The 24567-nt window shown below is 37.9% G+C and overlaps 2 protein-coding genes across 4 annotated transcripts; one reads left to right on the forward strand and one right to left on the reverse strand.

The window, feature by feature from the left end:
- Positions 1-199: 199 nt before the first annotated feature.
- On the reverse strand, positions 200-5194 carry LOC133852298 (pentatricopeptide repeat-containing protein At3g61360-like). 2 transcript variants are annotated; one of them, XM_062289030.1, is made up of 2 exons: positions 5061-5194; positions 200-1981 (listed from the first exon to the last, which is right to left on the reverse strand). In XM_062289030.1, the coding sequence occupies exon 2, from the start codon at positions 1843-1845 to the stop codon at positions 295-297; it is 1551 nt and encodes a 516-aa protein (XP_062145014.1). In that variant the 5' UTR covers positions 1846-1981; positions 5061-5194; the 3' UTR covers positions 200-294. The 2 variants fall into 2 exon arrangements, with proteins under 2 accessions (XP_062145014.1, XP_062145015.1); XM_062289031.1 differs by having other exon boundaries at positions 200-1984; positions 5061-5183.
- Positions 5195-5656: 462 nt separating this feature from the next.
- On the forward strand, positions 5657-22713 carry LOC133852099 (pentatricopeptide repeat-containing protein At1g08610). 2 transcript variants are annotated; one of them, XM_062288774.1, is made up of 4 exons: positions 5657-5780; positions 6413-8518; positions 8611-8670; positions 22529-22713. In XM_062288774.1, exon 2 carries the CDS (start codon positions 6645-6647, stop codon positions 8418-8420), a length of 1776 nt encoding a protein of 591 aa, XP_062144758.1. In that variant the 5' UTR covers positions 5657-5780; positions 6413-6644; the 3' UTR covers positions 8421-8518; positions 8611-8670; positions 22529-22713. The 2 variants fall into 2 exon arrangements, with proteins under 2 accessions (XP_062144758.1, XP_062144757.1); XM_062288773.1 differs by lacking the exons at positions 8611-8670; positions 22529-22713 and adding an exon at positions 14356-14570.
- The last annotated feature ends 1854 nt before the right edge of the window (positions 22714-24567 follow it).

The raw sequence follows: 24567 nt of genomic DNA on the forward strand, positions 1-24567 counted from the left end.
CCCTATACATAGGATTAAATTCGAGAACACCGTCTCTGCATTTGAAACGTTGCTGCAAAAAGGAGTCTAAACTTTCGGCCATGAGTCTCTTTTAAGCTCTGTTTCCGTTTTCTTTTTCTTTTCAATCAAGCAACCCGATTGATCAAATGCTCCACTCCGAGTAAATGCCCCAATAGAACGCCTTTTTGTTAGGGCAGAGAGCATAAAATTTAGAAACTCAACAAATGGATCAAATTAAACTATTCGTACATAATTAGAACAAAGTTTAATGAATCATTAATAAAATTAAACATACTACTTTATCTCTATTGAGGCAGCAACACCAACGACACGCCCTATTGTTGGCGGCAAAATATCTTGTAATTTTTTTATCATCTGGTTGAGCGTACTCAACTTGTCCATCTCACCTCTCTGCAGCAGAAATCTTTCCAACATCCGAGACACTGACTCACTAATATGCCTCCCTCTCTCCAACACTTGTTTGGAGCAGTCAAATGCTTCTTGCACCCTCCCCGAGGAGCACAATCCTGTTACCAAGAGATCCAATGCATGGCCATGAGGGCAATAGCCTTTTTCTACAAGGTAACACCAAAAATTCAAACCCAAATCCAGCTCACGATTTTCACAGAAAATTTTCATCAACATCACCATTGTTCGTGTTTGGGGCACAAAATTTCTCTCAACCATCTTGTGGTATAGCTCACAAACACCCTCAATGCCATTCGACCTCTTCAACCCTGAGAAAATGATATGATAGGTCATACTGTCATGCTTAATATGTTTCTCTTCCATCTCATCCATCAAATCAATTGCAGAATTCAAATCTTTCGATCTAACGAGCGAGCTCATCAAAGCATTATAAGTACCAGAATCTGGGTGTAAGTTCCTCAAAGGAATTTCATCGAATAATTGTCGTGCCTTGATTGGATTTCGAACAATCCCTGCTCCATGAATCAGAGTAGTCATTGTTTCTAAGGTAGGCAAGCAATTCGCATGTTCCATTTCTTCGAGAAGCCTCAAACCATCGCGAAAGCAACCTTTCTTACAGTAAGCATCAATTCTGATATTATAAGTTATACTATTTGGCTTAAAACCTCTCAAGACCATTTCATGATAGAATAATTCTACTGCAGTAACATCACCTGATTCCCTGAACCCCAAGAGCAAGATATTCATTGTCTTTGTGTTGGGAGGAAATCGAGAATGCATCTTTAGGAACACTGAGCGTGCCTCCTTCATCTGCCTCTGCGTGCAGAATGCTCGAAGCAGTATATTGAATTCACCAGTACCAAACTTCCTACCAACAAATACATCATTCTCCATTTTTTGAAATGCCTCCAGGGTATCTTCAAAGGATTGAAACTTTGCAATTTTGGACAACAAGATACTCATTGACTTGAGGGTGAGCAAGGAAGAATGTCTTTGTTGGATTTCTTTCATAAGTTCCCAAGCTTTATCAAAATATCGCATCCGTGCAAGAATGTGAAGCGTCTTTTCAAAAGCATCTGAACTTAGACAGAACTGGGAATGATCGAGGTAAAATTTGAAGAATTCAAGTGCTTTGAGACCATTAGAGTGGGTTGCAAAGAGGCGACCCAGAACATTCTCCACAAAGGTGTTGGAAAGGACAGGTGGAGGAATGCACTGGACAAGGGTAGGTTGAAGTGGTTCATCAGGAAATGGATGGTCGTTAATAATTCTGATAATCTTGTTGATGCCAAAATTGGTTTCTATGGATAGATTTGATTGGTTGGATGATTTAACAGCAATTGTGTGCAAAGAGGAAAACTTCTGAGGTAAGCAAGAAACTTGGTTAGATCCCTTTCTTCTCATCCAAATGAGCATCCTCTCTTCCTGGAGAGCTGAGTGGTGAGTGCAACACTGCAGGCACTTCTAAGCCTCCATTTGTGGAATGATTTGTCGGCTAATCAACCTCCTGAAGCTCTTAACCTAAAGATGTGAAGCTGGTATCTTACAAAATCTGCTACAAAATAAGGGGAAGCTTTTCACAGATGTGAACTTATTACTTTTCCAACTTTTTTTTTTTAGAAGTAATTAAGATATCATTAAAAGCATAAAGCGCCCTCAATTTTTTTGATAAGTATAAAGCGCCCTCAATTACACAGAACGTATACAAAAGAAGCTACCTAGGAGCAATTACTTTACAAAATTAAAATCTTTATTTTCAGAAAGAGAAATACTAATCGATTCAATTGTCAAATGTTGATAATATTGCTAAATTCCAAACCTGCCCAATGTGGAGCAGTATACATGTTTTATTTCTATAACAACAGGCATATGCAATGCTGTACAAAACAAATAGAGTGGAAAACTAATTTCATGTACATACAACAATTAGCTTGTATTAATTGAAATGCAAGTAGATTGAAAAAAAAAATGGCAATTAAAGATCCCATTAATTGTGAGAACTAAGAGGATGAGAAATTGAAATGAAGGAAAAGGTGAATAAAAGAGAACCAAAACAGTCAAACAAAAAACAAACATCAAACAATAGGATCAGAATGCAATGCAAATATAGAATGAAAAATTGAATACTTCTTTCCCTATTCCCAATGAGGACCAAATTAAAGATACTTAATTTTACTTGTACTTGAGCCTTCTAGTTGACTTCTTATTTTTCTTTTGGCAATTCAATGTTGAATCATCCTACACCATGTAAGTATTAAGCAAAATCCTAAAAATAAAGTCAAAAGAATTACACTTCTACAATCTCCAAAGAAGTATTCTTTTCAAAATTTCTGTTAGGTTGGTTTTTTAAGTGGAAATACTACACTTGCATGAACATATTTATAAGATGTTAATGAGTTTACACTTTGTAATCTTTTGTCGTCTGCAACTCAAATTCAGGAACATACACTACCAGTATATTCCTCTCTTTCTTAGATTCATAATTTCTCAACAAACGAAAAATTTTAAATTTTAAAAATAAAATATAAAAAAACTAATGGATAAACAATTACATGGTTACACTAACTAAATTTTTCATAAATAGGTTACACTAACTAAATAAAACCTCAGAACCGCATTAGATTAAAATATGAGGCACTGTAGCAGTCCTCATATGAGATCTATTGAGCACAAACTTGGCCATTAGGGATTCCACTTGAACGGAGTTTGATGTTGAAGAGAGATGGACTGAAGTTGGAAAAGAGGGTGCACACTCAGAAATAATGAAACAGAGAATTAGTGAGACATAGAATAAAGAAACACTTACTAACAAATGTAGAAGATAGAGATGAGAGAAAAATTGTGAACAGTTAACTCTAAAAGAGCACGTCCTAATAGAGAACACATAAAATATTGAGGATTTTATAAGACTTCTTCAAAATTTTGTATTAAGCGGAGACCCAAAAGGACGAATGCCTTTCTAATAACTATAGTTATTCCCTGTTTCAAAAAAAAAAAAAAAAAGGAAGAAAATGGAGAGATCCATTATAAATTTTTAGGAATGTAAAAATTGAAGTGAATTTAAAATTGAAGTGCCTAGTCTTCAGTGGGATTTTATCCAGATATGCTAAGCATATCTAGTTTTGTTCTTCCGAATAGGTCGAAGTGATTAAAACGTACAGCAAAACATTCAAATAGGAAAAACAAATGCCAACTATATGATTCTAATTAAATCCAAAAATATGAAAGGTAAAAGGTGTAATCCAAAATCCACCATAAGTTGAGCAAATTCAAAGGATTGACATAATTGGTGTCCTTGTACAAATAATAAGAAAGATTTTTAAAACATAAGTCACCAAACTTTTTGAGAATTGCGTGGAGTTACCCTGGAGGCCTGAAGACAGTAAGGTAGTTGAGGACATGTGTTTGGAAAAACTAAGTCATTGGAGAAGGCGTAAAAGGATGTTCAAAAGTTATATATGTTGTTTATGTCTGGTAAGCGTCCACGTTTAAGATTGCTGAAGTTTCTAATAGTTGTACAAATTTTTACAAGAGGAACTCGGGATTGAATATGATGAAGATATTGGCATAAGTTTGCAGTCCTATGGTGACCTGGTGCAACATGGTAAGAAGTGTGATTAGTATTATCACTCAAAAGTAATTTAAGGTTACAAAAACAAACTTTTTTTCCTTTTTTTTTTTGGCCTGCCCATTTGCCCATGTTAAAGAAACAAAACAGTGATTAGTATTATCACTCATAAGTACACAAATTAACACATGTACAAAAGAATATTTATCGGTTGCGCTGACAAATTTTCCCATATGATGTTCTCCTTTACCCAAACCATTTGTCTATATTTTTTGTCCTATAGGTCATTGTTAATGATCTTATTTATGCCTTATGTGACCTTTGACCATGTCATGAAGTTGAAGTTTTAGTGTCTGCTACTTTAGCATGTTGTATATGACCATGTATGATGCGGTCTAAATGGGTATTGCTGGAAAAGAGACTGGACCGAAATTGACTGACATGAGGGTGAAGGAAAGACTATTTGGTAATACATATGTATTGTATTTGTACTCACTGCCGGCAGGTTATGTAGCTTCTTGGATGTTGCAACATAACCATGGGTACATCATGTTTTGGAGGGTTAAGCATTGCTCTGAGATATTTGACTCGATAGGTATTAGAGATGCTTAATATGATGTGACTAAATGAGTCGGGACATAATGAGGTTAAGCATTGCTTAATCTGTTTGTACTCACTCCCATGCGGACGTATCATTTAATTGTTGGCAGAAAAATGCAAACAAGTAACGAATTCTGATGTTTTCAATTGGAAAAAATCATAGTAAACAAAACAAGTCCTTCAAGAGCCAGTTGAATTCTAGGCTAAAACTGAAATTAGAGAACCCAACTCCACGCTAAAACGCATTGCATTTTAACGTAGAAGAACATCGCCCCTCACAACCATTCGCAAAGGCTCCGCTAATTAGCCCAATCACAGAAAGGCGCCCAAAGAAAGCACACCAAAAAATAAAGCAGAGATGAGTACTCAACAGTCAACCCTAAAACGCAACAAAAAGAAAAAATAGTAACAAGCTCGAAGTGCCTCAGATGAGAAAAACGAAGCAGAGAGAGAAAAAAGAAACCTTGAAATCGGAGCGGTACGTCGTCGTCGTCGGCGTCGGCGCAAAAGGAGCGGCTCTTGGCTGCTGTTAGTTCGGTTTCATGTCTGTATTTGTTTCCGAGGAGACAACGTATTACGGAACCAAGTAGGGTTGAGTAAGTGAAACGCAGCGTTTGGATTATTAAACATGCTTTTGGTGTCAATTGATTTTAGTCAATAATGGGCTTTCTATAAAAAGCCCATAAGCTGAATGTAAAATGCATCCATCCAGAAAGTTTACCCAAAATTTCTAATGTTCCTTAATGATATTTTATTTGCCAAGCTAAAAAAAAAAAAAAAAGAGAAGAGAAGAAAAAAAAACAGCTTATTTACAAATAAAAGTAACCCTAAAAGGTTAAAAATTAATTTTTTATTTTATAATTATCATAAAAAAAAAATTAATCCTCACTAATCCTTTTATATATATATATATATATTATTTTTAACAAAGATCAATTTAAAAATCGATGGCAAAACCACGTCAGTATTATAATATGATTCTGGAATAAAAATATATATTTTTGAACTTTACTCTACAAATAATTCAGATTTTATCGTGGCAGCAAACAGATAAATAATATGAAAAGAAGGTATATGCTACAGCAACCCTAGTGACTATCGTCGCTCGTAAACATCGCCAAATGAACAAACACACTTCTTTTCAGTCTCTGCTACTTCCCACCGAAACCAAACCATACCCGAAGTATGTTTCCTCTCTCTCTCTCTCTCTCTCTCTCTCTCTCTCTCTGTCGTGTATTTAATGATTATGCTATGTGGCTAATTGGGTCAATTTTGAAGTGGGAAATGGGCTTGTTATGGGTTTCTTGAACTGAGTTTTTTTCTTTTTTCTTTTTGAAGTTTATTTTTAGCTGTTCTAGCTGAGGGATTGTCAAATACTTTTTCTTTTACTGTTAGTGCTTCTTGATATCATTGTTTACCGACTCTCGTTTGTAGTGGTAATGCTTATCTTTTTCATTCTTCGGAACTGGGTTTTAGAATGTGTTCCGGATTGGGTACTAAAAGATTATTGTTATTATTATTATTATTATTATTATTATTATTATTGCATCCAATTGAAGCATATTAGAGAAATATTTGAAGTATATTGTGTTCTGTAAGTATACGTGTGAAGTGGGTGTGTTTTGATTTTAATTTGATGAAATGGCTGTATTTTATTTTGAATTTTAGGAGCTGAGAAATTGCTTTTGTCACTTTTCCCCTTTATAATTATCTTCAGTTTAAGTCCAAGATATTCTGCTTCATCTTTCTTTCTTGTATTGTTTTTCTTTTAATGAAATTTCATTGTTTTGTTATTGATGGTTTGAACTTTCGCAGTTGTGATTCTCATTCTCTAGCAGAAGAGTAGAAAAACCAGAGGAATATATTTCTGTGGAGTTTGAGTTTATCAAAAATCAATAAACCTACGAGTGAGACCTTTCTGCGAGGAACTGATTTGAGGTTTGGTTAATTGGATTAGATTAAAAAGGAAGCTTTGGTTAGAGAATACATGTCATATAGACCTTTGTAGCCTGTTAGAGAGTTCATTGTGTTAAGTGGGAGGAGAGGGATGGGGTACAGCATTGTCCAACAGAATCGCACGGTGGTATTCCATAGTTTGCATGGTCTAAATGGGTGTTCCAAACAAGAGGGTCACTGCTCTGGCAGGCACCATTGCTCAATAAGAAAGGCGCCTGCTTTTCAATTGAATTGCTTAAACAAGCGTAACCACAAAACTCACTCTTGTTTACAATGGACGGGAGTTCGTGGTCCTGAAATGAATGTGCACTCTTCACAGTGTAGAAGTGTTTGCGTTGATAGAGACAATGAGATTGATCAAGATGAATGGAGCTCTGAAAATAATGAGATGGGTGTTGAAAGAAATTTCAGACAGCTAATGAATTCAAAGAAGCCTTCAAATTCTTCGTCATTGTATTTAGATGGACCCCTCGTTGGAAACAATGAGCAAACCAACAACGATGTTCTTCAGAACTTCTGCATCCAAGGAAGATTGGTTGATGCATGTAGGTTGGTTGATATTATGGCACGTCGAAACCAAATTCCTCATTTCTCTGCTTGCACAAACTTAATCCGAGGCCTTATCAGAATGGATCGAACAGATAAAGCTGCCAAAGTTTTGAAAGTTATGGTCATGTCTGGTGGGGTTCCGGATATCATCACGTACAACATGATGATTGGTGGTCTCTGCAAGAGAGGAATGTTAAAATCTGCCATTGACGTCTTGGATGAGATGAGCTTGAGTGGTTGCCCTCCTGATGTGATTACCTATAATACAATTATCCGGTCGATGTTTGATAATGGGAATTTTGATAAGGCTGTTGGATTTTGGAAGGACCAATTGAGAAAGGGATGCCCTCCTTATCTGATTACCTACACAGTTCTCATTGAGCTAGTCTGCAGGCGCTGTGGAACTTTGCGGGCTATTGAAGTATTGGAAGATATGGCAATTGAGGGCTGTTATCCTGACATTATTACTTACAATTCTCTGGTTAATTTTACTTGTAAACAGGGAAAATATGAGGATGCAGCTTTGGTTATATGTAATCTTTTATCTCATGGGATGGAACCCAATGCAATAACTTACAACACTTTTCTGCATTCTCTTTGTCACCGTGCATGTTGGGATGAAGTAGATGAGATGGTGGCAATCATGAATGAAAGTTCCCATACTCCTACTGTGGTTACTTACAATATCTTGATTAATGGTTTGTGCAAATATGGGCTCTTGGATCGTGCCATCAACTTTTATGATCAAATGGTTTCCCACAACTGTTCACCTGACATTGTAACTTATAACACTCTCCTAGGTGCTCTTTGTAAAGAGGGAATGGTAGATGAGGCCCTTCAAGTGCTTCGCATTTTAGGTGGTACCAGCTGCTCTCCTTGTCTGATCACTTACAATACTGTGATTGATGGGTTGGCAAAGAAGGGTATGATGGAGAAAGCAATGGAATTGTATAGCCAAATGATAGAAAATGGGATTACTCCTGATGATATTACCCATCGTTGTCTAATTTGGGGCTTTTGTCGGGTGGATCTGGTTGAGAAAGCTGTTGAGATAATGAAGGAGATGGGTAAGAGAGAGCACAGAGTTGGAAATAAAGCTTATAGATTTGTGATCCAAGCATTATGCAAAAATAAGAAAGTGGATACTGCAATACAAGTACTAGAAATGATGATCTCAAGTCGATGCAAGCCAGATGTGACAACATATTCCATGATAATCAAAGGCGTGGCTGCTGCTGGTATGACCAAAGAGGCTAATGAGTTGCATCAGAAGTTGATAGAATGGAACATTTTAAGAGAGGGGACTGTGCTGAACTAAACGGAGTCTATGCAAAAACTTGACCACCTTCAACACTCCCTGGAATCTAGACAGCCATTTTCACGCTTATAGTTGTACAGAATGTACACTCTCTTAAGGTGATTCCTCCTATCCTGTTTGCTGCTAGAAATTCTTTAAACTTAACAATTTTTTGATTTCCTGATATGGCCAATTCCCTTATTCCTGTTAGGTTGTGGTTATCTTGATCTGTGATCTCGTTTGTTGCTACTGTTTCTCATATCAATATATGGTACTAATCTGATTTGCTTGATCATATCTGTGGTTAATTTATGTTTTTTGTTGGCTTTTCGTAATATGTACCAGTCATTGGACATATGTGACTCTGCATTTATGGCCATGCATGAGGCAGAAGAAAGATTGTTATTGCTTCTTTCATCTATGAAAAAGACTACCTATGATCAGAAATCCTTGAATTTTCTTAATATTGAAGCTGCAGTAGAAAATGTGGATATAAAAGAAACCTTAATTGCATTAAAGAAAAGCATCAAACAATGAAGTTGTTTCATTCACGAGTCTTCTAGTTTTGATATAAATTGTTAATTGGATGATCTATTATTTTGAGATCTATTACTAGTACTCTTCTAGCATTTTACTCTCAGTCAAAATTTATTTTCTAAAAGAAAAAAAAAAGCATGACTTCTATAATAATCAGCTTTAGCTCCTTAAATTGTTCATTTTAGTAGACAGCTTTGGCTGTTCGTCAGATATACCCATTGACCGCCCTGCGATGTGTCATTTATAAAAGGACAATTCAACCCAATTTAGCAAATAGCTTGTAGTTGGGCGGGTGATTTTCAGTTTCTTGGGTCCCAAAATATGAAATCTCGATTTGAAATTTATAACCTTGTCTGTCCCTACGTTCCTCAGCAACCAATTTGAGCATTCAGGTCAATTAACTGGTCCAAGATTCCAATTTCTGTTGATGAGCAACCAGACAAGACATTTGGATAGAAGGGATAGCCAGGAGAGAGGAATGCAGATTAATCAAACACAAAGTGACACTCCAATATCTTTGCCTTAGGTCATTCTGTTTGTCAAGCGAATGACAAATAACAGAGAGGAAATCATATGCAACAAGGAACAAAATGTACTAGGAATTAGTTATTAATTGTGATTTCTTTAGGTTATGTTCAAAGTTATTTGGAACTGCTATGAAGAACTTAGAAAGAATTTTTTTTTTGAAGAAAAGAGATAGACCTGCTGATGAGGTTTGGCTCAAATGCCACTTCCTCCATCCTAATAATGGAGTAGAGATGAGGTCGTGGTGGGTTCAAAACCCATTGGGAGTAATAATGGAGTAGAGATGAGGTCGGGGTGGGTTCAAAACCCATTGGGAGTAATAATGGAGTAGAGATGAGGCCGGGGTGGGTTCAAAACCCATTGGGTGCGTGTGTCAATAGAAAAATAAATAAATGAAGGTGATAAAGATAATCTTGGATCAGCTGAAGAGTTTAGAATTCTGTAGGGTTCTAATAGAGTTGGGAGGAATTAAGCCTTCAGAACAAAATTGGGAGAGAAGTGAATGACAAAGGAAAAATAAATGGGTGGAATTTAGAGGTAGGTGGGATGCATTAAGAACAGAATAAATAGAACGTTCCTAATGCTCAAAAAAAAAAAAAAAAATCAGAACGAAACCATTTCTGTTATTGGAACTAGAAAATAGAACACCAAAAGGCAATGAAGGACACATGTTTATTACATAGTGTTTGTAAAAAGTTTTTTCTGATAAGTAATGATAGTTTTATTGAAAACGTAAGGCGCCCTTACGTACACTAGAAGTATACAACAGGAAACACCTAACTAGAAAGCGAAAAAGAAGCAAGAAATTCAGCAAAGCTGATTGATAAAGGGTACAAATAAGCCATCGACCAGACATACAAGGTATGGAGAAACAACTCTAGCACCTCCTCTAGGGAGCTCTCTAGATTCTCAAAACACCTAAGGTTTCTTTCTCTCCAAATACACCAAAAAAGGCAAATAGGCACCATCTTCCAAGAAGTAGCACTCCCAGATCTCCCAGACTTCCACCAACAAGCAACTAAGTCAAGCACACTCCTAGGCATGACCCAAGAAATACCAAAGCGGGAGAAAATGTTGTTCCATAGAGCTGAGGCCAAATCGCAATGCAGAAGAATATGGTCCACTGATTCCCCATCTCGCTTGCAAAGACAGCATCTATCCACAATAATTATGTGCCTCTTCCTGAGATTGTTCAAGGTAAGAATTCTGCCTAGAGCTGCAGACCAAGTGAAGAAAGCTGCCCTCGGGGGAGCCTGAGACCTCCACACACTCTTCCATGGGAACCGACTACCTCCAGAACACATCATAGAACCAAAATATGATTTCACCCTGAACACACATTTTCTTGGACGGGACCCATTTAAGACAATATGCCCTCTCAATATGCACCTTGGTAGAGTCCAGCACCTGGAAGGAAGAGGCAAAAACATCGACTTCCCAATCATGAGCCTCTCTAACAAAGCTCACGTTCCATTGAATGGACCCGCCCAAACTCTCCAAATTGTCAGCCACTGACGCATCCTTCACCCGAGCAATGCCAAAGAGATCAGGAAACACTTCTTTCAGAATCATATCTCCACACCACAAGTCATGCCAAAATCTAATCCTGCTCCCATCCCCCACCTCATATCTAAGGAATTTGGAGAAATTCTCCCAACCTTTCCTTAGGAAGTTTGTAAAAAGTAATAAAAGGCAAAAAATCAAAATGCTCCTAAAGTGCATTACAACATTGCTTTCCTTAAGAAATTATTAGCCTCCACTAGAAATGGTATGCAAAGGATTACAACAAATATTTCTCTAGAATACAATGGAGCTCAGAATCCTATGTTGTTTAGTTGCGTTTTGCACAAACGAAACTAAACCTGAAAACCCTTAGATTTTCTATTATAGCAAGAGACGAAGACTCAAAATTTAAAGTTCAGAAGGTATTAGAGAAAACAAAGGAAGAGATAATTTTTGTGTTTTTAAAAACTGGACTACAGTACATTTTATATTGTGTTGAATAGCAGTTATTTATGTCTATTCACAAACAGTCACATTGTTTCATTAGTAACTACTAATCCAACAGTCATAAACTGCTAATTCAATAGTAATAAATTGCTATTTTAACAGATACTTAATTCAAACCATCATATCAAATAATTATTTAATAATAACCATTAGATCGTAACTATTTAATCTCAATCGTTTGATCAAAGTTGATTTGACCTTACAGTTACTTTAGTGATGATCCAGTAAATCCAACCATTGGATTTACCTAAGAAGCATCCTATGGTTTATATCAAACCACTATATCGAATGATCCTGGCTGTCCAAAATTGAATGGTAATGATTAGATCGCTCTGAGTTCCGATGCTTCGTGATATGTGTCAAGTGTGCCATCAAGGCACCACAAAAGCGCCACTAGTACCCTACAAACCCACTGTCATGCACGTATGCGTGTGGGTTTGGTGTTTTGCACCATACTAGAGTATACACACAAATGCATACACCAAAGTATTACTTTAAAACAAATGCTTGAAGTGGGTTGGGCCCATTAATTGCCAATTTGACTTTTTCTTTTTTCTATATGATACTTTCTTCATTCGATGCTCTTTAACACGTTTCATTTAAAACAATCCAAAACCACAAAATAAATATATACATATTAATTTTGAAAACAGGCATTCTCAAAAAAGGGTTTCTTAACCCCCGCCCAAATAAGCCAGCCATTATGGATTCGCCTCGGAAGGTTATCGATGTAGGGATGGTCAGGCCTTCCTCCCCTCCTAGAGGTTGCTCCACTTCTTCATCCGTTGAGGGTAATAGCTTCTCCCAATCTCGGAATTGGCCGATCGGTTTTGATCATAACGGGGAGATTGTGGTTTGGGAGGAGGACGTTGATCTTTGGGATGTGTCGCCTTTGGATTGGGCGCTAGAGGATGCTTTTGGGGACGAGGCGTTGGCCATTCGGGATGCCATGGAAAAAGAATTTCAGCGTGACAAGATGATATCGCGCCAAAAGTCTAAAGGAAAGAGGGAGCTTCTAAATCTGCATAGCTCTATCAACTATGACGACGATAAATCTTCTGCTAGGCGTAGGATAGGAAAGGACTTTATGTTGTAGAGTTGTGTGCCTTTGTTGCTTGGGTGGGTCTGTGGGTCATCCATCGGGTTCGGTTTTTGCTTGGTTTATTTTGAGGAGTGTTTCTCTTGGGTTTTCTCGGGTTCTGGGGTTTTTTCCTTTGGGTTTTGGGGGTCTTGTTGGGGTATTGGGGTTGGTTTCGGTGCTTTTAGGGGCTCTTTTTGTTTTCGCAGGTTTCTTTTGGGGGTTTCTCTTCTTCTTCTTTTTGTGGAGGTTCCTTATATGCTTGTTAGGGGTTTTCTTGTGGGTTTCTTGTGGGTTTTCTTGGGTTTTTATGTGGGTTAGCTGAGTTTGCTTCTATGTATACTTCCTGTGTACTTAGGGGCGCCTTACGCTTTTTTTTAATGAAATTATCTTACTTATCAAAAAAAAAATAATCCCCCACCATTTTCAAAATCAAAACACAACTTGACTAGAATAGTAAAACTCATGCATAAATGAAAGTGTCTTGAAGACTTGAACCTTTACTTAGTGATGCCAGAACAAATCAGAATACCAGAGCTAATCATATTAATTGTAAAAGATTTTTCAAAATTAATATGTATATATTTATTTTTTAGTTTGGGATTATTTTAAATGAAAGGTATTAAAGAGCATTGAATGACGATAGTCCCACATGAGAAAAAGATAAAGTCAAATTGGCATTTAAAAGGCCCAACCTACTTCAAGCATTTGCTTTAAAGTAACGCTTAAGTCTATGCACTTGTATGTATACTCTAGTACGATAGACGGGCACGCGAGTGCGTGACAGTGGGCTGTAGGGCGCTAGTGACACTTTTGTGTCGCCTTGATGGCGCACTTAGCACGAAGCATGGGAGATCAAAGCAATCTTATTATGACCATTCAATTTTGGACAGTCAGGACCATTCGATCTGGTGGTTTAATCTAGACCATATGATGCTTCTTCGGTAGATCCAATGGTTAAATTTACTGGACCATCACTAAAGTAACTGTAAGGTCGAATCAACTTTGATCTAACTATTGAGATTAAATAGTTACTATCTAATGATTATTATTAAATAATTATTTGACTCGATGGTTTGAATTAAGTATATGTTAAAATATCAGTTTGTGACTGTTGGTTTAACAGTTAATAATGAAACAAGGTGATTGTTAGTGAACAGACATAAATAACTGTTATTCAATACAATATAAAATATTACAACTCAGTTTTTAAAAACACAAAATTATCTATTCTTTTGTTTCTCTCTAACACCTTTTGTGCTTTAAATTTTGAGTATGTGTCTCTTGCTAGAATAAAAAATCTGAGGGATTTCAGGTTTAGTTTCTTTTGTGCAAAACGCAAGTAAACAACGAAGGATTTCTAGGCTCCATTGTATACTGAAAAAATATTTGTTGTAACCCTTTGCATACTATTTCCGGTGAGGGCAAATAATTTATTAAGAAAAGCGACCTTGTAACGCACTTTAAGAGCAATTCGATTTTTTGCTTTCTGTTACTTTTTTCTAACACGTGTGGTAGTAAAATATATCCGTACCCTAGCCAAAATAAATAATTTAAATTCAAAAATGAAAAAAGGTGTAGAGAGAGAGGAAAGGTCATTGTATTGCATATATCTGTTGTATCATTATACCATGGATTATTTGTAGCTTTTCTTATGGATCCTACATGACAAATTCTCCATCTTATATCTGCAATTATATTTCTTGCTGAAAATTGTGGGAGTTGGAAGGCATGCCTTCTATTAACTCAACTAGTGATGCTGTCACGTTCAGCTAATACTTTTTTACATGAACTTGCTGATTCCAGGGAGACGTCTGGCAGCTTCATTTCAAAGCTGGAATCTGCAAGTGCTTCCATGCTGCAGCAGTATATATTTCAGACACCTAGGATTGCAAAAATATTTATGGTTTTGCTGGTTGTCTTTTTGAGTGTTCTTGTTGTAACATTTTTGACACCATCTTGGTGAAATTCTTTTCTCTTTTTTCATGGATTTGCAGACGCAAAGAACTTTTTAGCAGCAATCTTCCTTTTTGTGCCGAGTTATATCTTCTTTTATTGCAATGTGCACCTGTTGTCATGGCTATCACGTCCAGGTGTTGCTATATTTCAATATTTCATGCTACTTATATATAGGGTTAGAAATTAATTTGTTCACCATACAATCACCGCCACCTTTTTACTGTTAAAGATATGCTACTTTTTTTCATATAAAACAATCAAGGGGGCACAGATTCGCCTAGAGAAATGCACGAATTAAATGGGAGAACAAGAAGTCTTCTTGTGCAGTTGTTAGGGGGTGCCGATTCAAATTTGTGTTGGGTTTGAGTCGTGTCGATATATGAGTATAATAAGACTATGTAGACCAATCTTAACATGATGAATTTAGTTAAAAATGTTAGATTTATTAACCTTAACCCGCTAATTTCGTGTCGAGTTCACGAATTGTATAAAAAATTGACAACTTTTATGTCGCATGTCAAGTTCGTGTCGTGTCGATACATGTGTAATAAAACCATATAGATAAACTATAACCCAATCTATTCAATTAAACGGATTAGACTCGTAAACCCTAATTTATTTATTTCGTGCTAGGTTCATGCGTGTAAGAAATTGTTATTGCTGATAGTGTTTTGTTTGATGGTTGAAGGGAGGGATTTGGTCAATTTGTTGTACATGTAATATGTCTCTATCTCATATGTTCGTTGCAGCACCTGTGACAATTCAAAATTTGCAAACTCACTTGTGAAAAAAAAAAAAAAAACAAAAGATTATAAAAAAAATACAAAAAAAATCCATGGAAAAATTATTTCTAATATAAATCTCCTGATTTGAAAAAGGAGCATACAAAGAAACTCTCCAAATCCAAAAAGAAAAAGATAACATGAATTTTGTTTCTTTCACACACGATCAATATTGGGCGGCACTGGTTCTCCAACTTGAAAGGAATGACGGCAGAGGGGGCAAGTACCCATTGATATTACATATTGGAACTCGTATTTGCAGTGAGGACAGAATACTTGTATCCCAAGAATTTGATCGGGGTTGATTCTTGGCTCGTCGCCGGTAGCACTAGCCGGCGCCGCCATCCTTTTTTGAAGAAGCAGATATAGAATTGCACCGAAGCAAAGGTAAGAAAGCAGTGGGAAGACCAGTTTTGGTGCATACACCCAAACTGTAACAATGAATGCACACATCTCGAAAGCGTTTTTATACATTTGGATGATTCTTGAGTTTCTCGCTTCTTCTTCACTATTCGATCTCCCTAGTCCTTTCCTCTCTCTCTCTCTCTCTCTCTCTCTCTCACTCTCTCTCTCTCTCTATATATATATATATATATAAGTTGAGTGAAAGACGGTGTCGGCGCTACTATCCTCCTTTCCTTCTGAACCCAGATTTCCTTGTCAGCCCCGGAAAGAGTTGGACTCATCTACCAGCGCTACTTGCCTTTTATTTAATTTCTTGGCCTTCAAGTTACCAAGTCCGATCAGTTCTAGGATTTATTTATTATTTTATTTTAAAAAAAAATTAAATGGATTACAAGTCCATTAAGCATGAGTAAGAAAATATATTTTCTATATTATTCTCAAGAAAGATAAATAGCTTAATGGTTTGTAATAATAATAACTATTACCCAAAGGGGAATAACTATTCTCATTTTGTAGCCTATTCATAAATAATAATAATAATATTAATAATAATAAATCTCTCATTTCCTAGCTTACCATTTACCATTTGAGCAATGTTAAAGAGTCCGTTGTGTCATAATACACGAGATTCAGTATAAGTCATATTTAGTCATTCTTTACCTAAAAATTGGATGGAAGGATTTCATGAAATCTGACCTTTAAAATTATTATTATTTTTTTATTATTTAAAAAAAAAACAAAACAAATAAAATAAAGAAGTAATGCAAAAAATGAAGTTGGACATGGGCGTGGATCCTAAAGGCGTGGCTCCAGCCCAGCTAATTTCGCAAGCCCAACTGGAGCTAGGGGGTGTGGATCAACAGGAGCAGGTATGTCTTGAGCCCGATTCTAAGGGCAAAGCTATGGCCCAGCCGATTTTTCAAGTCCTTTCTTGCTCGGACCGGTTGCCGGTTAGAAGTGAAGCGGGTCAGTCCAGCGAATTAGAGGCTTCGACGTGTTCCGGTGTTCCTCTGACTGTGCCGAGATCGTCGTTGCTCTTTGGTATCTCTCTTCGGTGGGTGGAACGGTGGGTCCTGCGGTTTCTCCGGATCCGGTGGATTTGATGTCTGTTGTGACTATCGGCGAGCCAATGGAAGTCATGTCGCCGGCGAGGGTCCAACCGGAGCTGAACCTGGCGGTGAGAGAGAGCAGGGTCGACGCTCTGGCAGATTTTTTTCAAGTGCCGACAGATTTGCTGAGTGCGGTGTCTGAAGGTAGGGCTCGGATGTCTAGGCTTTTTGGTCCTTGCGCAGGTAGTGGCGGGGGAGGATCATTCGCTTGGAATGGGAATTTTTCAGGGGAGCGGGCTGTCTCTGGGTTGAACGGGTGGGGGTTGCCGTTGATGCCTCTTCAGGATTATCCTTGTATGCAGGCAAAGGATGGTGTGGGGAATTCCAACAGCCAGCATACTGGTTGTTCAGATTTGGTGGTGTTTCAAGAGGGTGATCAGCCTAATGAAGCGGCAGATAGTGGGAAGGTTTTCTAGGACGTGGATGTGGTGGAGAGAGAAGGTTCGGTGGGTTCGGTGTCTCCTCTAAATACCTATGCCAATTCAGAGGGGGATCTCTCAGGTTACTCTGATTGGGTCATTCAGCGTGCGAATGAGATTTATCCCATTTTAGGGATTCGTTTGAGGGTCATAAGTTACAATTGCTGGATTTCTTGTCGTTTATTGAAGAGGATCGTCGTTTAGGTGAGGAGGGTGCTCTGTTTGGTGGGGGAAAGAAGGGAAAAAGGGAGGTTAAGAATTTGGAGTGTTCCATTAACTACGATGCTAGAGGTTCATGCTCAAGCCGTGGGAAAAGGAAGACGAGAGGGCATCGAGTTGTGTTATGAAGCCAAGAATTTTGTCATGGAATGTGAGGGGGTTGAATAAGAAAAACAAACGACTAAGGATTAGTAACTTGCTCAGAGATTGGAAGGCGGATATCATTTGCTTCCAAGAAACAAAGATTCATGGTATTTCGAGTAGCTTTGTGCGTAGTCTCTGGGGCTGCAATCATGTGGATTGGTGTTGTCTAGACTCATGTGGGGCATCGGGAGGTATTTTGATCATGTGGGATAATAGGGTGGTGGAGAAAGTTGATGTGTGTTTGGGAGTTTTTACGCTCGCTGTTTCCTTTAGGAATGTAGTGGATCGTTTCGTCTGGGCTTTCGCAGGTGTTTACGGTCCGAATTCTGATATGGATAGGGGTTTGCTCTGGGATGAGTTGGCTGGGGTTCTTAGTTGGTGGAGCTTGCCGTGGTGTATAGGAGGCGATTTCAATGTTGCTCGTTTCCCTAGTGAAAGGTCTGGTGAGGGTAGTAGGTCTGCTATGAGAGAGTTCTCTGATTTTATCTCTGAGATGGGTATCATGGATTTTCCTCTTGCTGGGGGTGCTTTTACTTGGTCACGTACTTTTGATCCCCTTGTGTGGTCTAGGATTGATCGTTTTCTAGTCTCCCTTGATTGGGAAGCTCGGTTTCCAGTGTCGTCTTAAAAGAGGCTTCCTCGCCTTTATTCAGATCACTTTCCGATTCTTCTTGATTGTGGTGACTTCTCTAGGGGGAACAGGTCTTTCAAATTTGAGAACATGTAGCTTAAAGCAGAAGGATTTGTGGGGAAGGTGAAACATTGGTGGGATTCTTACTCGTTTCAAGGTACTCCTAGTTTTGCCTTAGCTTGTAAACTAAAGGTATTGAAAAAGGATTTGAAGATTTGGAATGAAGAGGTTTTTGGTAAGGTAGAGAGGAACAAGATGAAGTTGTTTGAAGAAATTCAGGCTTTTGATGCTATTGAAGAAAGTAGGGCTTTAGTTGTGGAAGAGCTTCAGAAGAAGACAGAGATCGTCAGAGAGATAGAGAGGTGTTCTCTTTTGGAGGAGGTGAGCTAGCGGCAGAAATCTAGAGTCTTGTGGTTAAAAGAAGGGGACAAGTGTACTAAGTTCTTCCACTCCATAGCAAATTCAAACAGAAGGTTCAACTCTATTAACTCTTTATTGATTGGAGATACTCTTTCTTCTAATAAGACAGAAATTGGCGATCACGTGGTTGAGTTCTATCAAAAGCTATTTCATGAGCCGAGTAGGTGGAGGCCTAGGGTGGACGGTATTTCCTTTGATTCTATTTTAGATTCTGATGCCAGCTGGTTGGAGAGAGCGTTCGAAGAGGAGGAGGTCAAGAAGGTAGTGTCAGTTTTGAATGGTGATAAGGCACCCGGTCCGGATAGCTTTTCTTTGGCCTTCTTCCAAGCGTGCTGGGATGTCGTGAGAGTGGACATTATGAAGGTTTTTGATGAGTTTCATGCCAGAGGTCTGTTTGAGAAGAGCCTGAATGCTTCGTTTATTTCTCTTATTCCGAAGGTTCCAGAGGCTAACTCCATCAAAGATTTCCGGCCTATTAGTTTGGTGGGAGGCATCTACAAGATTATTGCTAAAGTTCTAGCAAACAGGTTGAAGTCAGTCTTGGAGAAGGTCATTTCTAAATCTCATAGCGCTTTTATTAAAGGAAGACAGATTCTTGATCCGATTCTTATTGCTAATGAATGCATTGATAGTAGGCTCAGATCGGGGGTTCCAGGCATCATTTGCAAAATGGACTTGGAGAAAGCTTACGATCATGTTAACTGGGAGTTTCTTTTGTATATGTTGAGGAGGTGTGGCTTTGGGAAAAAATGGTGTAGGTGGATAGCTCATTGCATATCAACTGTGCAGTTTTCGGTGTTAATCAATGGCTCCCCTTTTGGTTTTTTAAGTAGCTCTCGAGGTCTAAGACAAGGGGATTCTCTGTCACCCCTTTTGTTTGTTTTTGTGATGGAAGCCTTGAGTCGTATGATCTCAGCTGCAGTTTGTCGGGGTTTGTTGGAAGGTTTTAAAATAGGTGACGCAGATTTTTCGCATCTTCTGTTTGCAGATGATACTCTGATTTTTTGTAGTGCCCTTGATTCTCAGTTACGTAATTTGAGGAGTCTCTTCCTCCTGTTTGAAGCAGCTTCGGGGTTGAAGGTTAATTTGGCTAAGTCTAATTTAATTCCAGTGGGGCATGTTGATCAAGCGGAAAGGCTAGCCGACATTTTAGGGTGTGGGTTTGCCACTTTGCCTGTTAAGTATCTTGGTCTTCCTTTGGGGGCCTCCTATAAGTCCACGCATATTTGGGACGGGGTTGTTGAGAAGATTGATCGTCGTTTGGCTAGTTGGAAAAGGATGTATCTCTCTAAGGGTGGTAGAGTAACCCTTATTAAGAGTACCTTAGCCAATGTGCCTACTTACTTTTTGTCTCTGTTCCATCTCCCGAGGAGTGTTGCCGCTCGCTTAGAGAAGCTACAACGGGATTTTCTTTGGCGTGGTTTGGGTGAAGAATCTAAATTTCACTTGGTGAGGTGGTCAAAAGTCTGTTCCCCAATTCCAGATGGGGGGTTGGGTATTCGAAATCTGTTATTGTTCAACCAAGCTTTGTTAGGTAAATGGTTGTGGCGGTATGGTAGAGAGAGAGAAGCTTGGTGGAGAGTTGCAGTGGATGCCAAGTATGGTAGTTTGTGGGGTGGGTGGTGCTCCCGCGAGCCTGTAGGTGCTCATGGGGTGGGGCTGTGGAAGAATATCAGGAAAAGGTGGGGGAGTTTCTTTGGTTTCTCTAGATTGGAAGTGGGGGATGGGGTTAGGACAAAATTTTGGCATGATCTGTGGTGCGGGGATAGGGTGTTGAAGGAAGCTTTTCCTGTTCTTTTTGGTATTGCTCAGATGAAGAATGCTTCCGTTGCGGATAATATGGAGGTTTTGGGCGGCTCTATCCAGTGGAATGTGAGCTTTGTTAGAGAGACGCATGACTGGGAAATGGGTGTTTTTGCATCCTTCTTTCATGTGTTACATTTAGCCATGGTGAGAAGAGATCGTGCTGACAGGCTTAGGTGGGTCCCTTCCAAGAAAGGGGTGTTCAAGGTTAAATCCTATTTCAGCTCCTTGGCCGGCGGTGAGGGTAGTCGGTTCCCTTGGAAGAGTGTGTGGAGGACTCAGGCTCCTTTGAGGGCGGCGTTCTTTGCATGGTCGGTAGCCCTTGGTAAGATTCTTACAGCGGATAATCTCAGGAAGCGAAAGATCATCATTGTGGATAGATGCTACTTTTGCAAAAGAGACGGGAAAACTGTGGACCACCTTCTTCTTCTTCATTGTGATGTGGCTTCTACTTTGTGGAATCATGTCTTTTCTCGGTTTGGTATGTTTTGGGTCATGCCTAGGAGAGTTGTCGATTTATTTTCTTGTTGGTGGAAGGCGGGTAGGTCAAGGAATGCGGCAGTTTGGAAGATGGTGCCTATATGCATTCTTTGGTGTGTATGGAAGGAGAGAAATACTATGTGTTCTGAAGACTTGGAGAATTCCATGGAGAATATTGTTGCATCGTTTTTACATTTGTTGTATCTTTGGACGGAGGCTTTGTTGTCACCCGTGTCTATTAGCTTTTCGGATTTTCTTGTTCGTTTTTCTTAGCCTTCTTAGTCGTTTCCTTGTGTATACTTCCAGTGTACTTAAAGGGGCGCCTTACGCTTTTTTCCTCATATAAAATTTCATTTACTTATCAAAAAAAAAAAATGTATATGTTTATTTTTTAGTTTGGGATTGTTTTAAATGAAAGGTATTAAAAAGCATTGAATGACGAGAGTCCCACATGAGAAAAAGATAAAGTCAAATTGGCATTTAAAAGGCCCAACTTACTTCAAGCATTTGCTTTAAAGTAACGCTTAAGTCTATGCACTTGTATGTATACTTTAGTACGATAGATGGGCACGCGTGTGCTTGACAGTGGGCTCTAGGGCGCTAGTGGCGCTTTTGTGTCGCCTTTATGGCGCACTTAGCACGAAGCATGGGAGATCAAAGCAATCTGATTATGACCATTCAATTTTGGACAGTCAGGACCATTCGATCTGGTGGTTTAATCTAGACCATATGATGCTTCTTCGGTAGATCCAATGGTTAAATTTACTGGACCATCACTAAAGTAACTGTAAGGTCGAATCAACTTTGATCTAACTATTGAGATTAAATAGTTACTATCTAATGATTATTATTAAATAATTATTTGACTCGATGGTTTGAATTAAGTATATGTTAAAATAGCAATTTGTGCCTGTTGGTTTAACAGTTAATAATGAAACAAGGTGACTGTTAGTGAACAGACATAAATAACTGTTATTCAATACAATATAAAATATTACAACTCAGTTTTTAAAAACACAAAATTATCTATTCTTTTGTTTCTCTCTAACACCTTCTGTGCTTTAAATTTTGAGTATGTGTCTCTTGCTAGAATAAAAAAACTGAGGGATTTCAGGTTTAGTTTCTTTTGTGCAAAACGCAAGTAAACAACGAAGGATTTCTAGGCTCCATTGTATACTGAAAAAATATTTGTTGTAACCCTTTGCATACTATTTCCGGTGAGGGCAAATAATTTATTAAGGAAAGCGACCTTGTAACGCACCTTATGAGCAATTCAATTTTTTGCTTTCTATTACTTTTTTCTAACACATGGTAGTAAAATATATCCGTACCCTAGCCAAAATAAATAATTTAAATTCAAAAATGAAAAAAGGTGTAGAGAGAGAGGAATTAATGGTCATTGTATTGCATATATCTGTTGTATCATTATACCATGGATTATTTGTAGCTTTTCTTATGGATCCTACATGACAAATTCTCCATCTTATATCTGCAATTATATTTCTTGCTGAAAATTGTGGGAGTTGGAAGGCATGCCTTTCTATTAACTCAACTAGTGATGCTGTCACGTTCAGCTAATACTTTTTTACATGAACTTGCTGATTCCAGGGAGACCTCTGGCAGCTTCATTTCAAAGCTGGAGTCTGCAAGTGCTTCCATGCTGCAGCAGCATATATTTCAGACACCTAGGATTGCAAAAAGATTTATGGTTTTTGCTGGTTGTCTTTTTGAGTGTTCTTGTTGTAACATTTTTGACACCGTCTTGGTGAAATTCTTTTTTCTTTTTTCATGGATTTGCAGACGCAAAGAACTTTTTAGCAGCAATCTTCCTTTTTGTGCCGAGTTATATCTTCTTTTATTGCAATGTGCACCTGTTGTCATGGCTATCACGTCCAGGTGTTGCTATATTTCAATATTTCATGCTACTTATATATAGGGTTAGAAATTAATTTGTTCACCACACAATCACCGCCACCTTTTTACTGTTAAAGATATGCTACTTTTTTTCATATAAAACAATCAAGGGGGCACAGATTCGCCTAGAAATGCACGAATTAATTTAGGGGGTGCCGATTTAAATTTGTGTTGGGTTTAAGTCGTGTCGATATATGAGTATAATAAGACTATGTAGACCAATCTTAACATGATGAATTTATTTTAAAATGTTATATTAATTAACCTTAACCCCCTAATTTCGTGTCGAGTTCACGAGTTGTATAAAAAATTGACAACTTTTATGTCGCATGTCAAGTTCGTGTCGTGTCGATACATGTGCAATAAAACCATATAGATAAATTATAACCCAATCTATTCAATTAAACGGATTAGACCCGTAAACCCTAATTTATTTATTTCGTGCTAGGTTCATGCGTGTAAGAAATTGTTATTGCTAATAGTGTTTTGTTTGATGGTTGAAGGGAGGGATTTGGTCAATTTGTTGTACATGTAACATGTCTCTATCTCATATGTTCGTTGTAGCACCTGTGACAATTCAAAATTTGCAAACTCACTTGTGAAAAAAAAAAAACAAAAGACTATAAAAAAATACAAAAAAAATCCATGGAAAAATTATTTCTAATATAAATCTCCTGATTTGAAAAAGGAGCATACAAAGAAACTCTCCAAATCCAAAAAGAAAAAGATAACATGAATTTTGTTTCTTTCACACACGATCAATATTGGGCGGCACTGGTTCTCCAACTTGAAAGGAATGACGGCAGAGGGGGCAAGTACCCATTGATATTACATATTGGAACTCGTAGTTGCAGTGAGGACAGAATACTTGTATCCCAAGAATTTGATCGGGGTTGATTCTTGGCTCATCGCCGGTAGCACTAGCCGGCGCCGCCATCCTTTTTCGAAGAATGTACTTCTCAATGAGCAGATCTAGAATTGCATAGAAGCAAAGGTAAGAAAGTAGTGGGAAGAGCAGTTTTGGTGCATACACCCAAACTGTAACAATTAATGCACACACCTTCAAATCGTTTTGATACATTTGGATGATTCTTGAGTTTCTCGCTTCTTCTTCACTATTCGATCTCCCTAGTCCTTTCCTCTCTCTCTCTCCCTCTCTCTCTCTCTCTCTATATATATATATAAGTTGAGAGAAAGACGGTGTCGGTGTACCGGCGCTACTATTCTCCTTTCCTTCCGAACCCAGATTTCCTTGTCAGCCCCGGAAAGAGTTGGACTCATCTACCAGCGCTACTTGCCTTTTATTTAATTTCTTGGCCTTCAAGTTACCAAGTCCGATCAGTTCTAGGATTTATTTATTATTTTATTTTAAAAAAAAATTAAATGGATTACAAGTCCATTAAGCATGAGTAAGAAAATATATTTTCTATATTATTCTCAAGAAAGATAAATAGCTTAATGGTTTGTAATAATAATAACTATTACCCAAAGGGGAATAACTATTCTCATTTTGTAGCCTATTCATAAATAATAATAATAATATTAATAATAATAAATCTCTCATTTTCTAGCTTACCATTTACCATTTGAGCAATGTTAAAGAGTCCGTTGTGTCATAATACACGAGATTCAGTATAAGTCATATTTAGTCATTCTTTACCTAAAAATTGGATGGAAGGATTTCATGAAATCTGACCTTTAAAATTATTATTATTTTTTTATTATTTTAAAAA

The sequence above is a fragment of the Alnus glutinosa genome, chromosome 12, assembly GCF_958979055.1.
Source record: "Alnus glutinosa chromosome 12, dhAlnGlut1.1, whole genome shotgun sequence".
NCBI classification, from domain to species: Eukaryota; Viridiplantae; Streptophyta; class Magnoliopsida; order Fagales; family Betulaceae; genus Alnus; species Alnus glutinosa.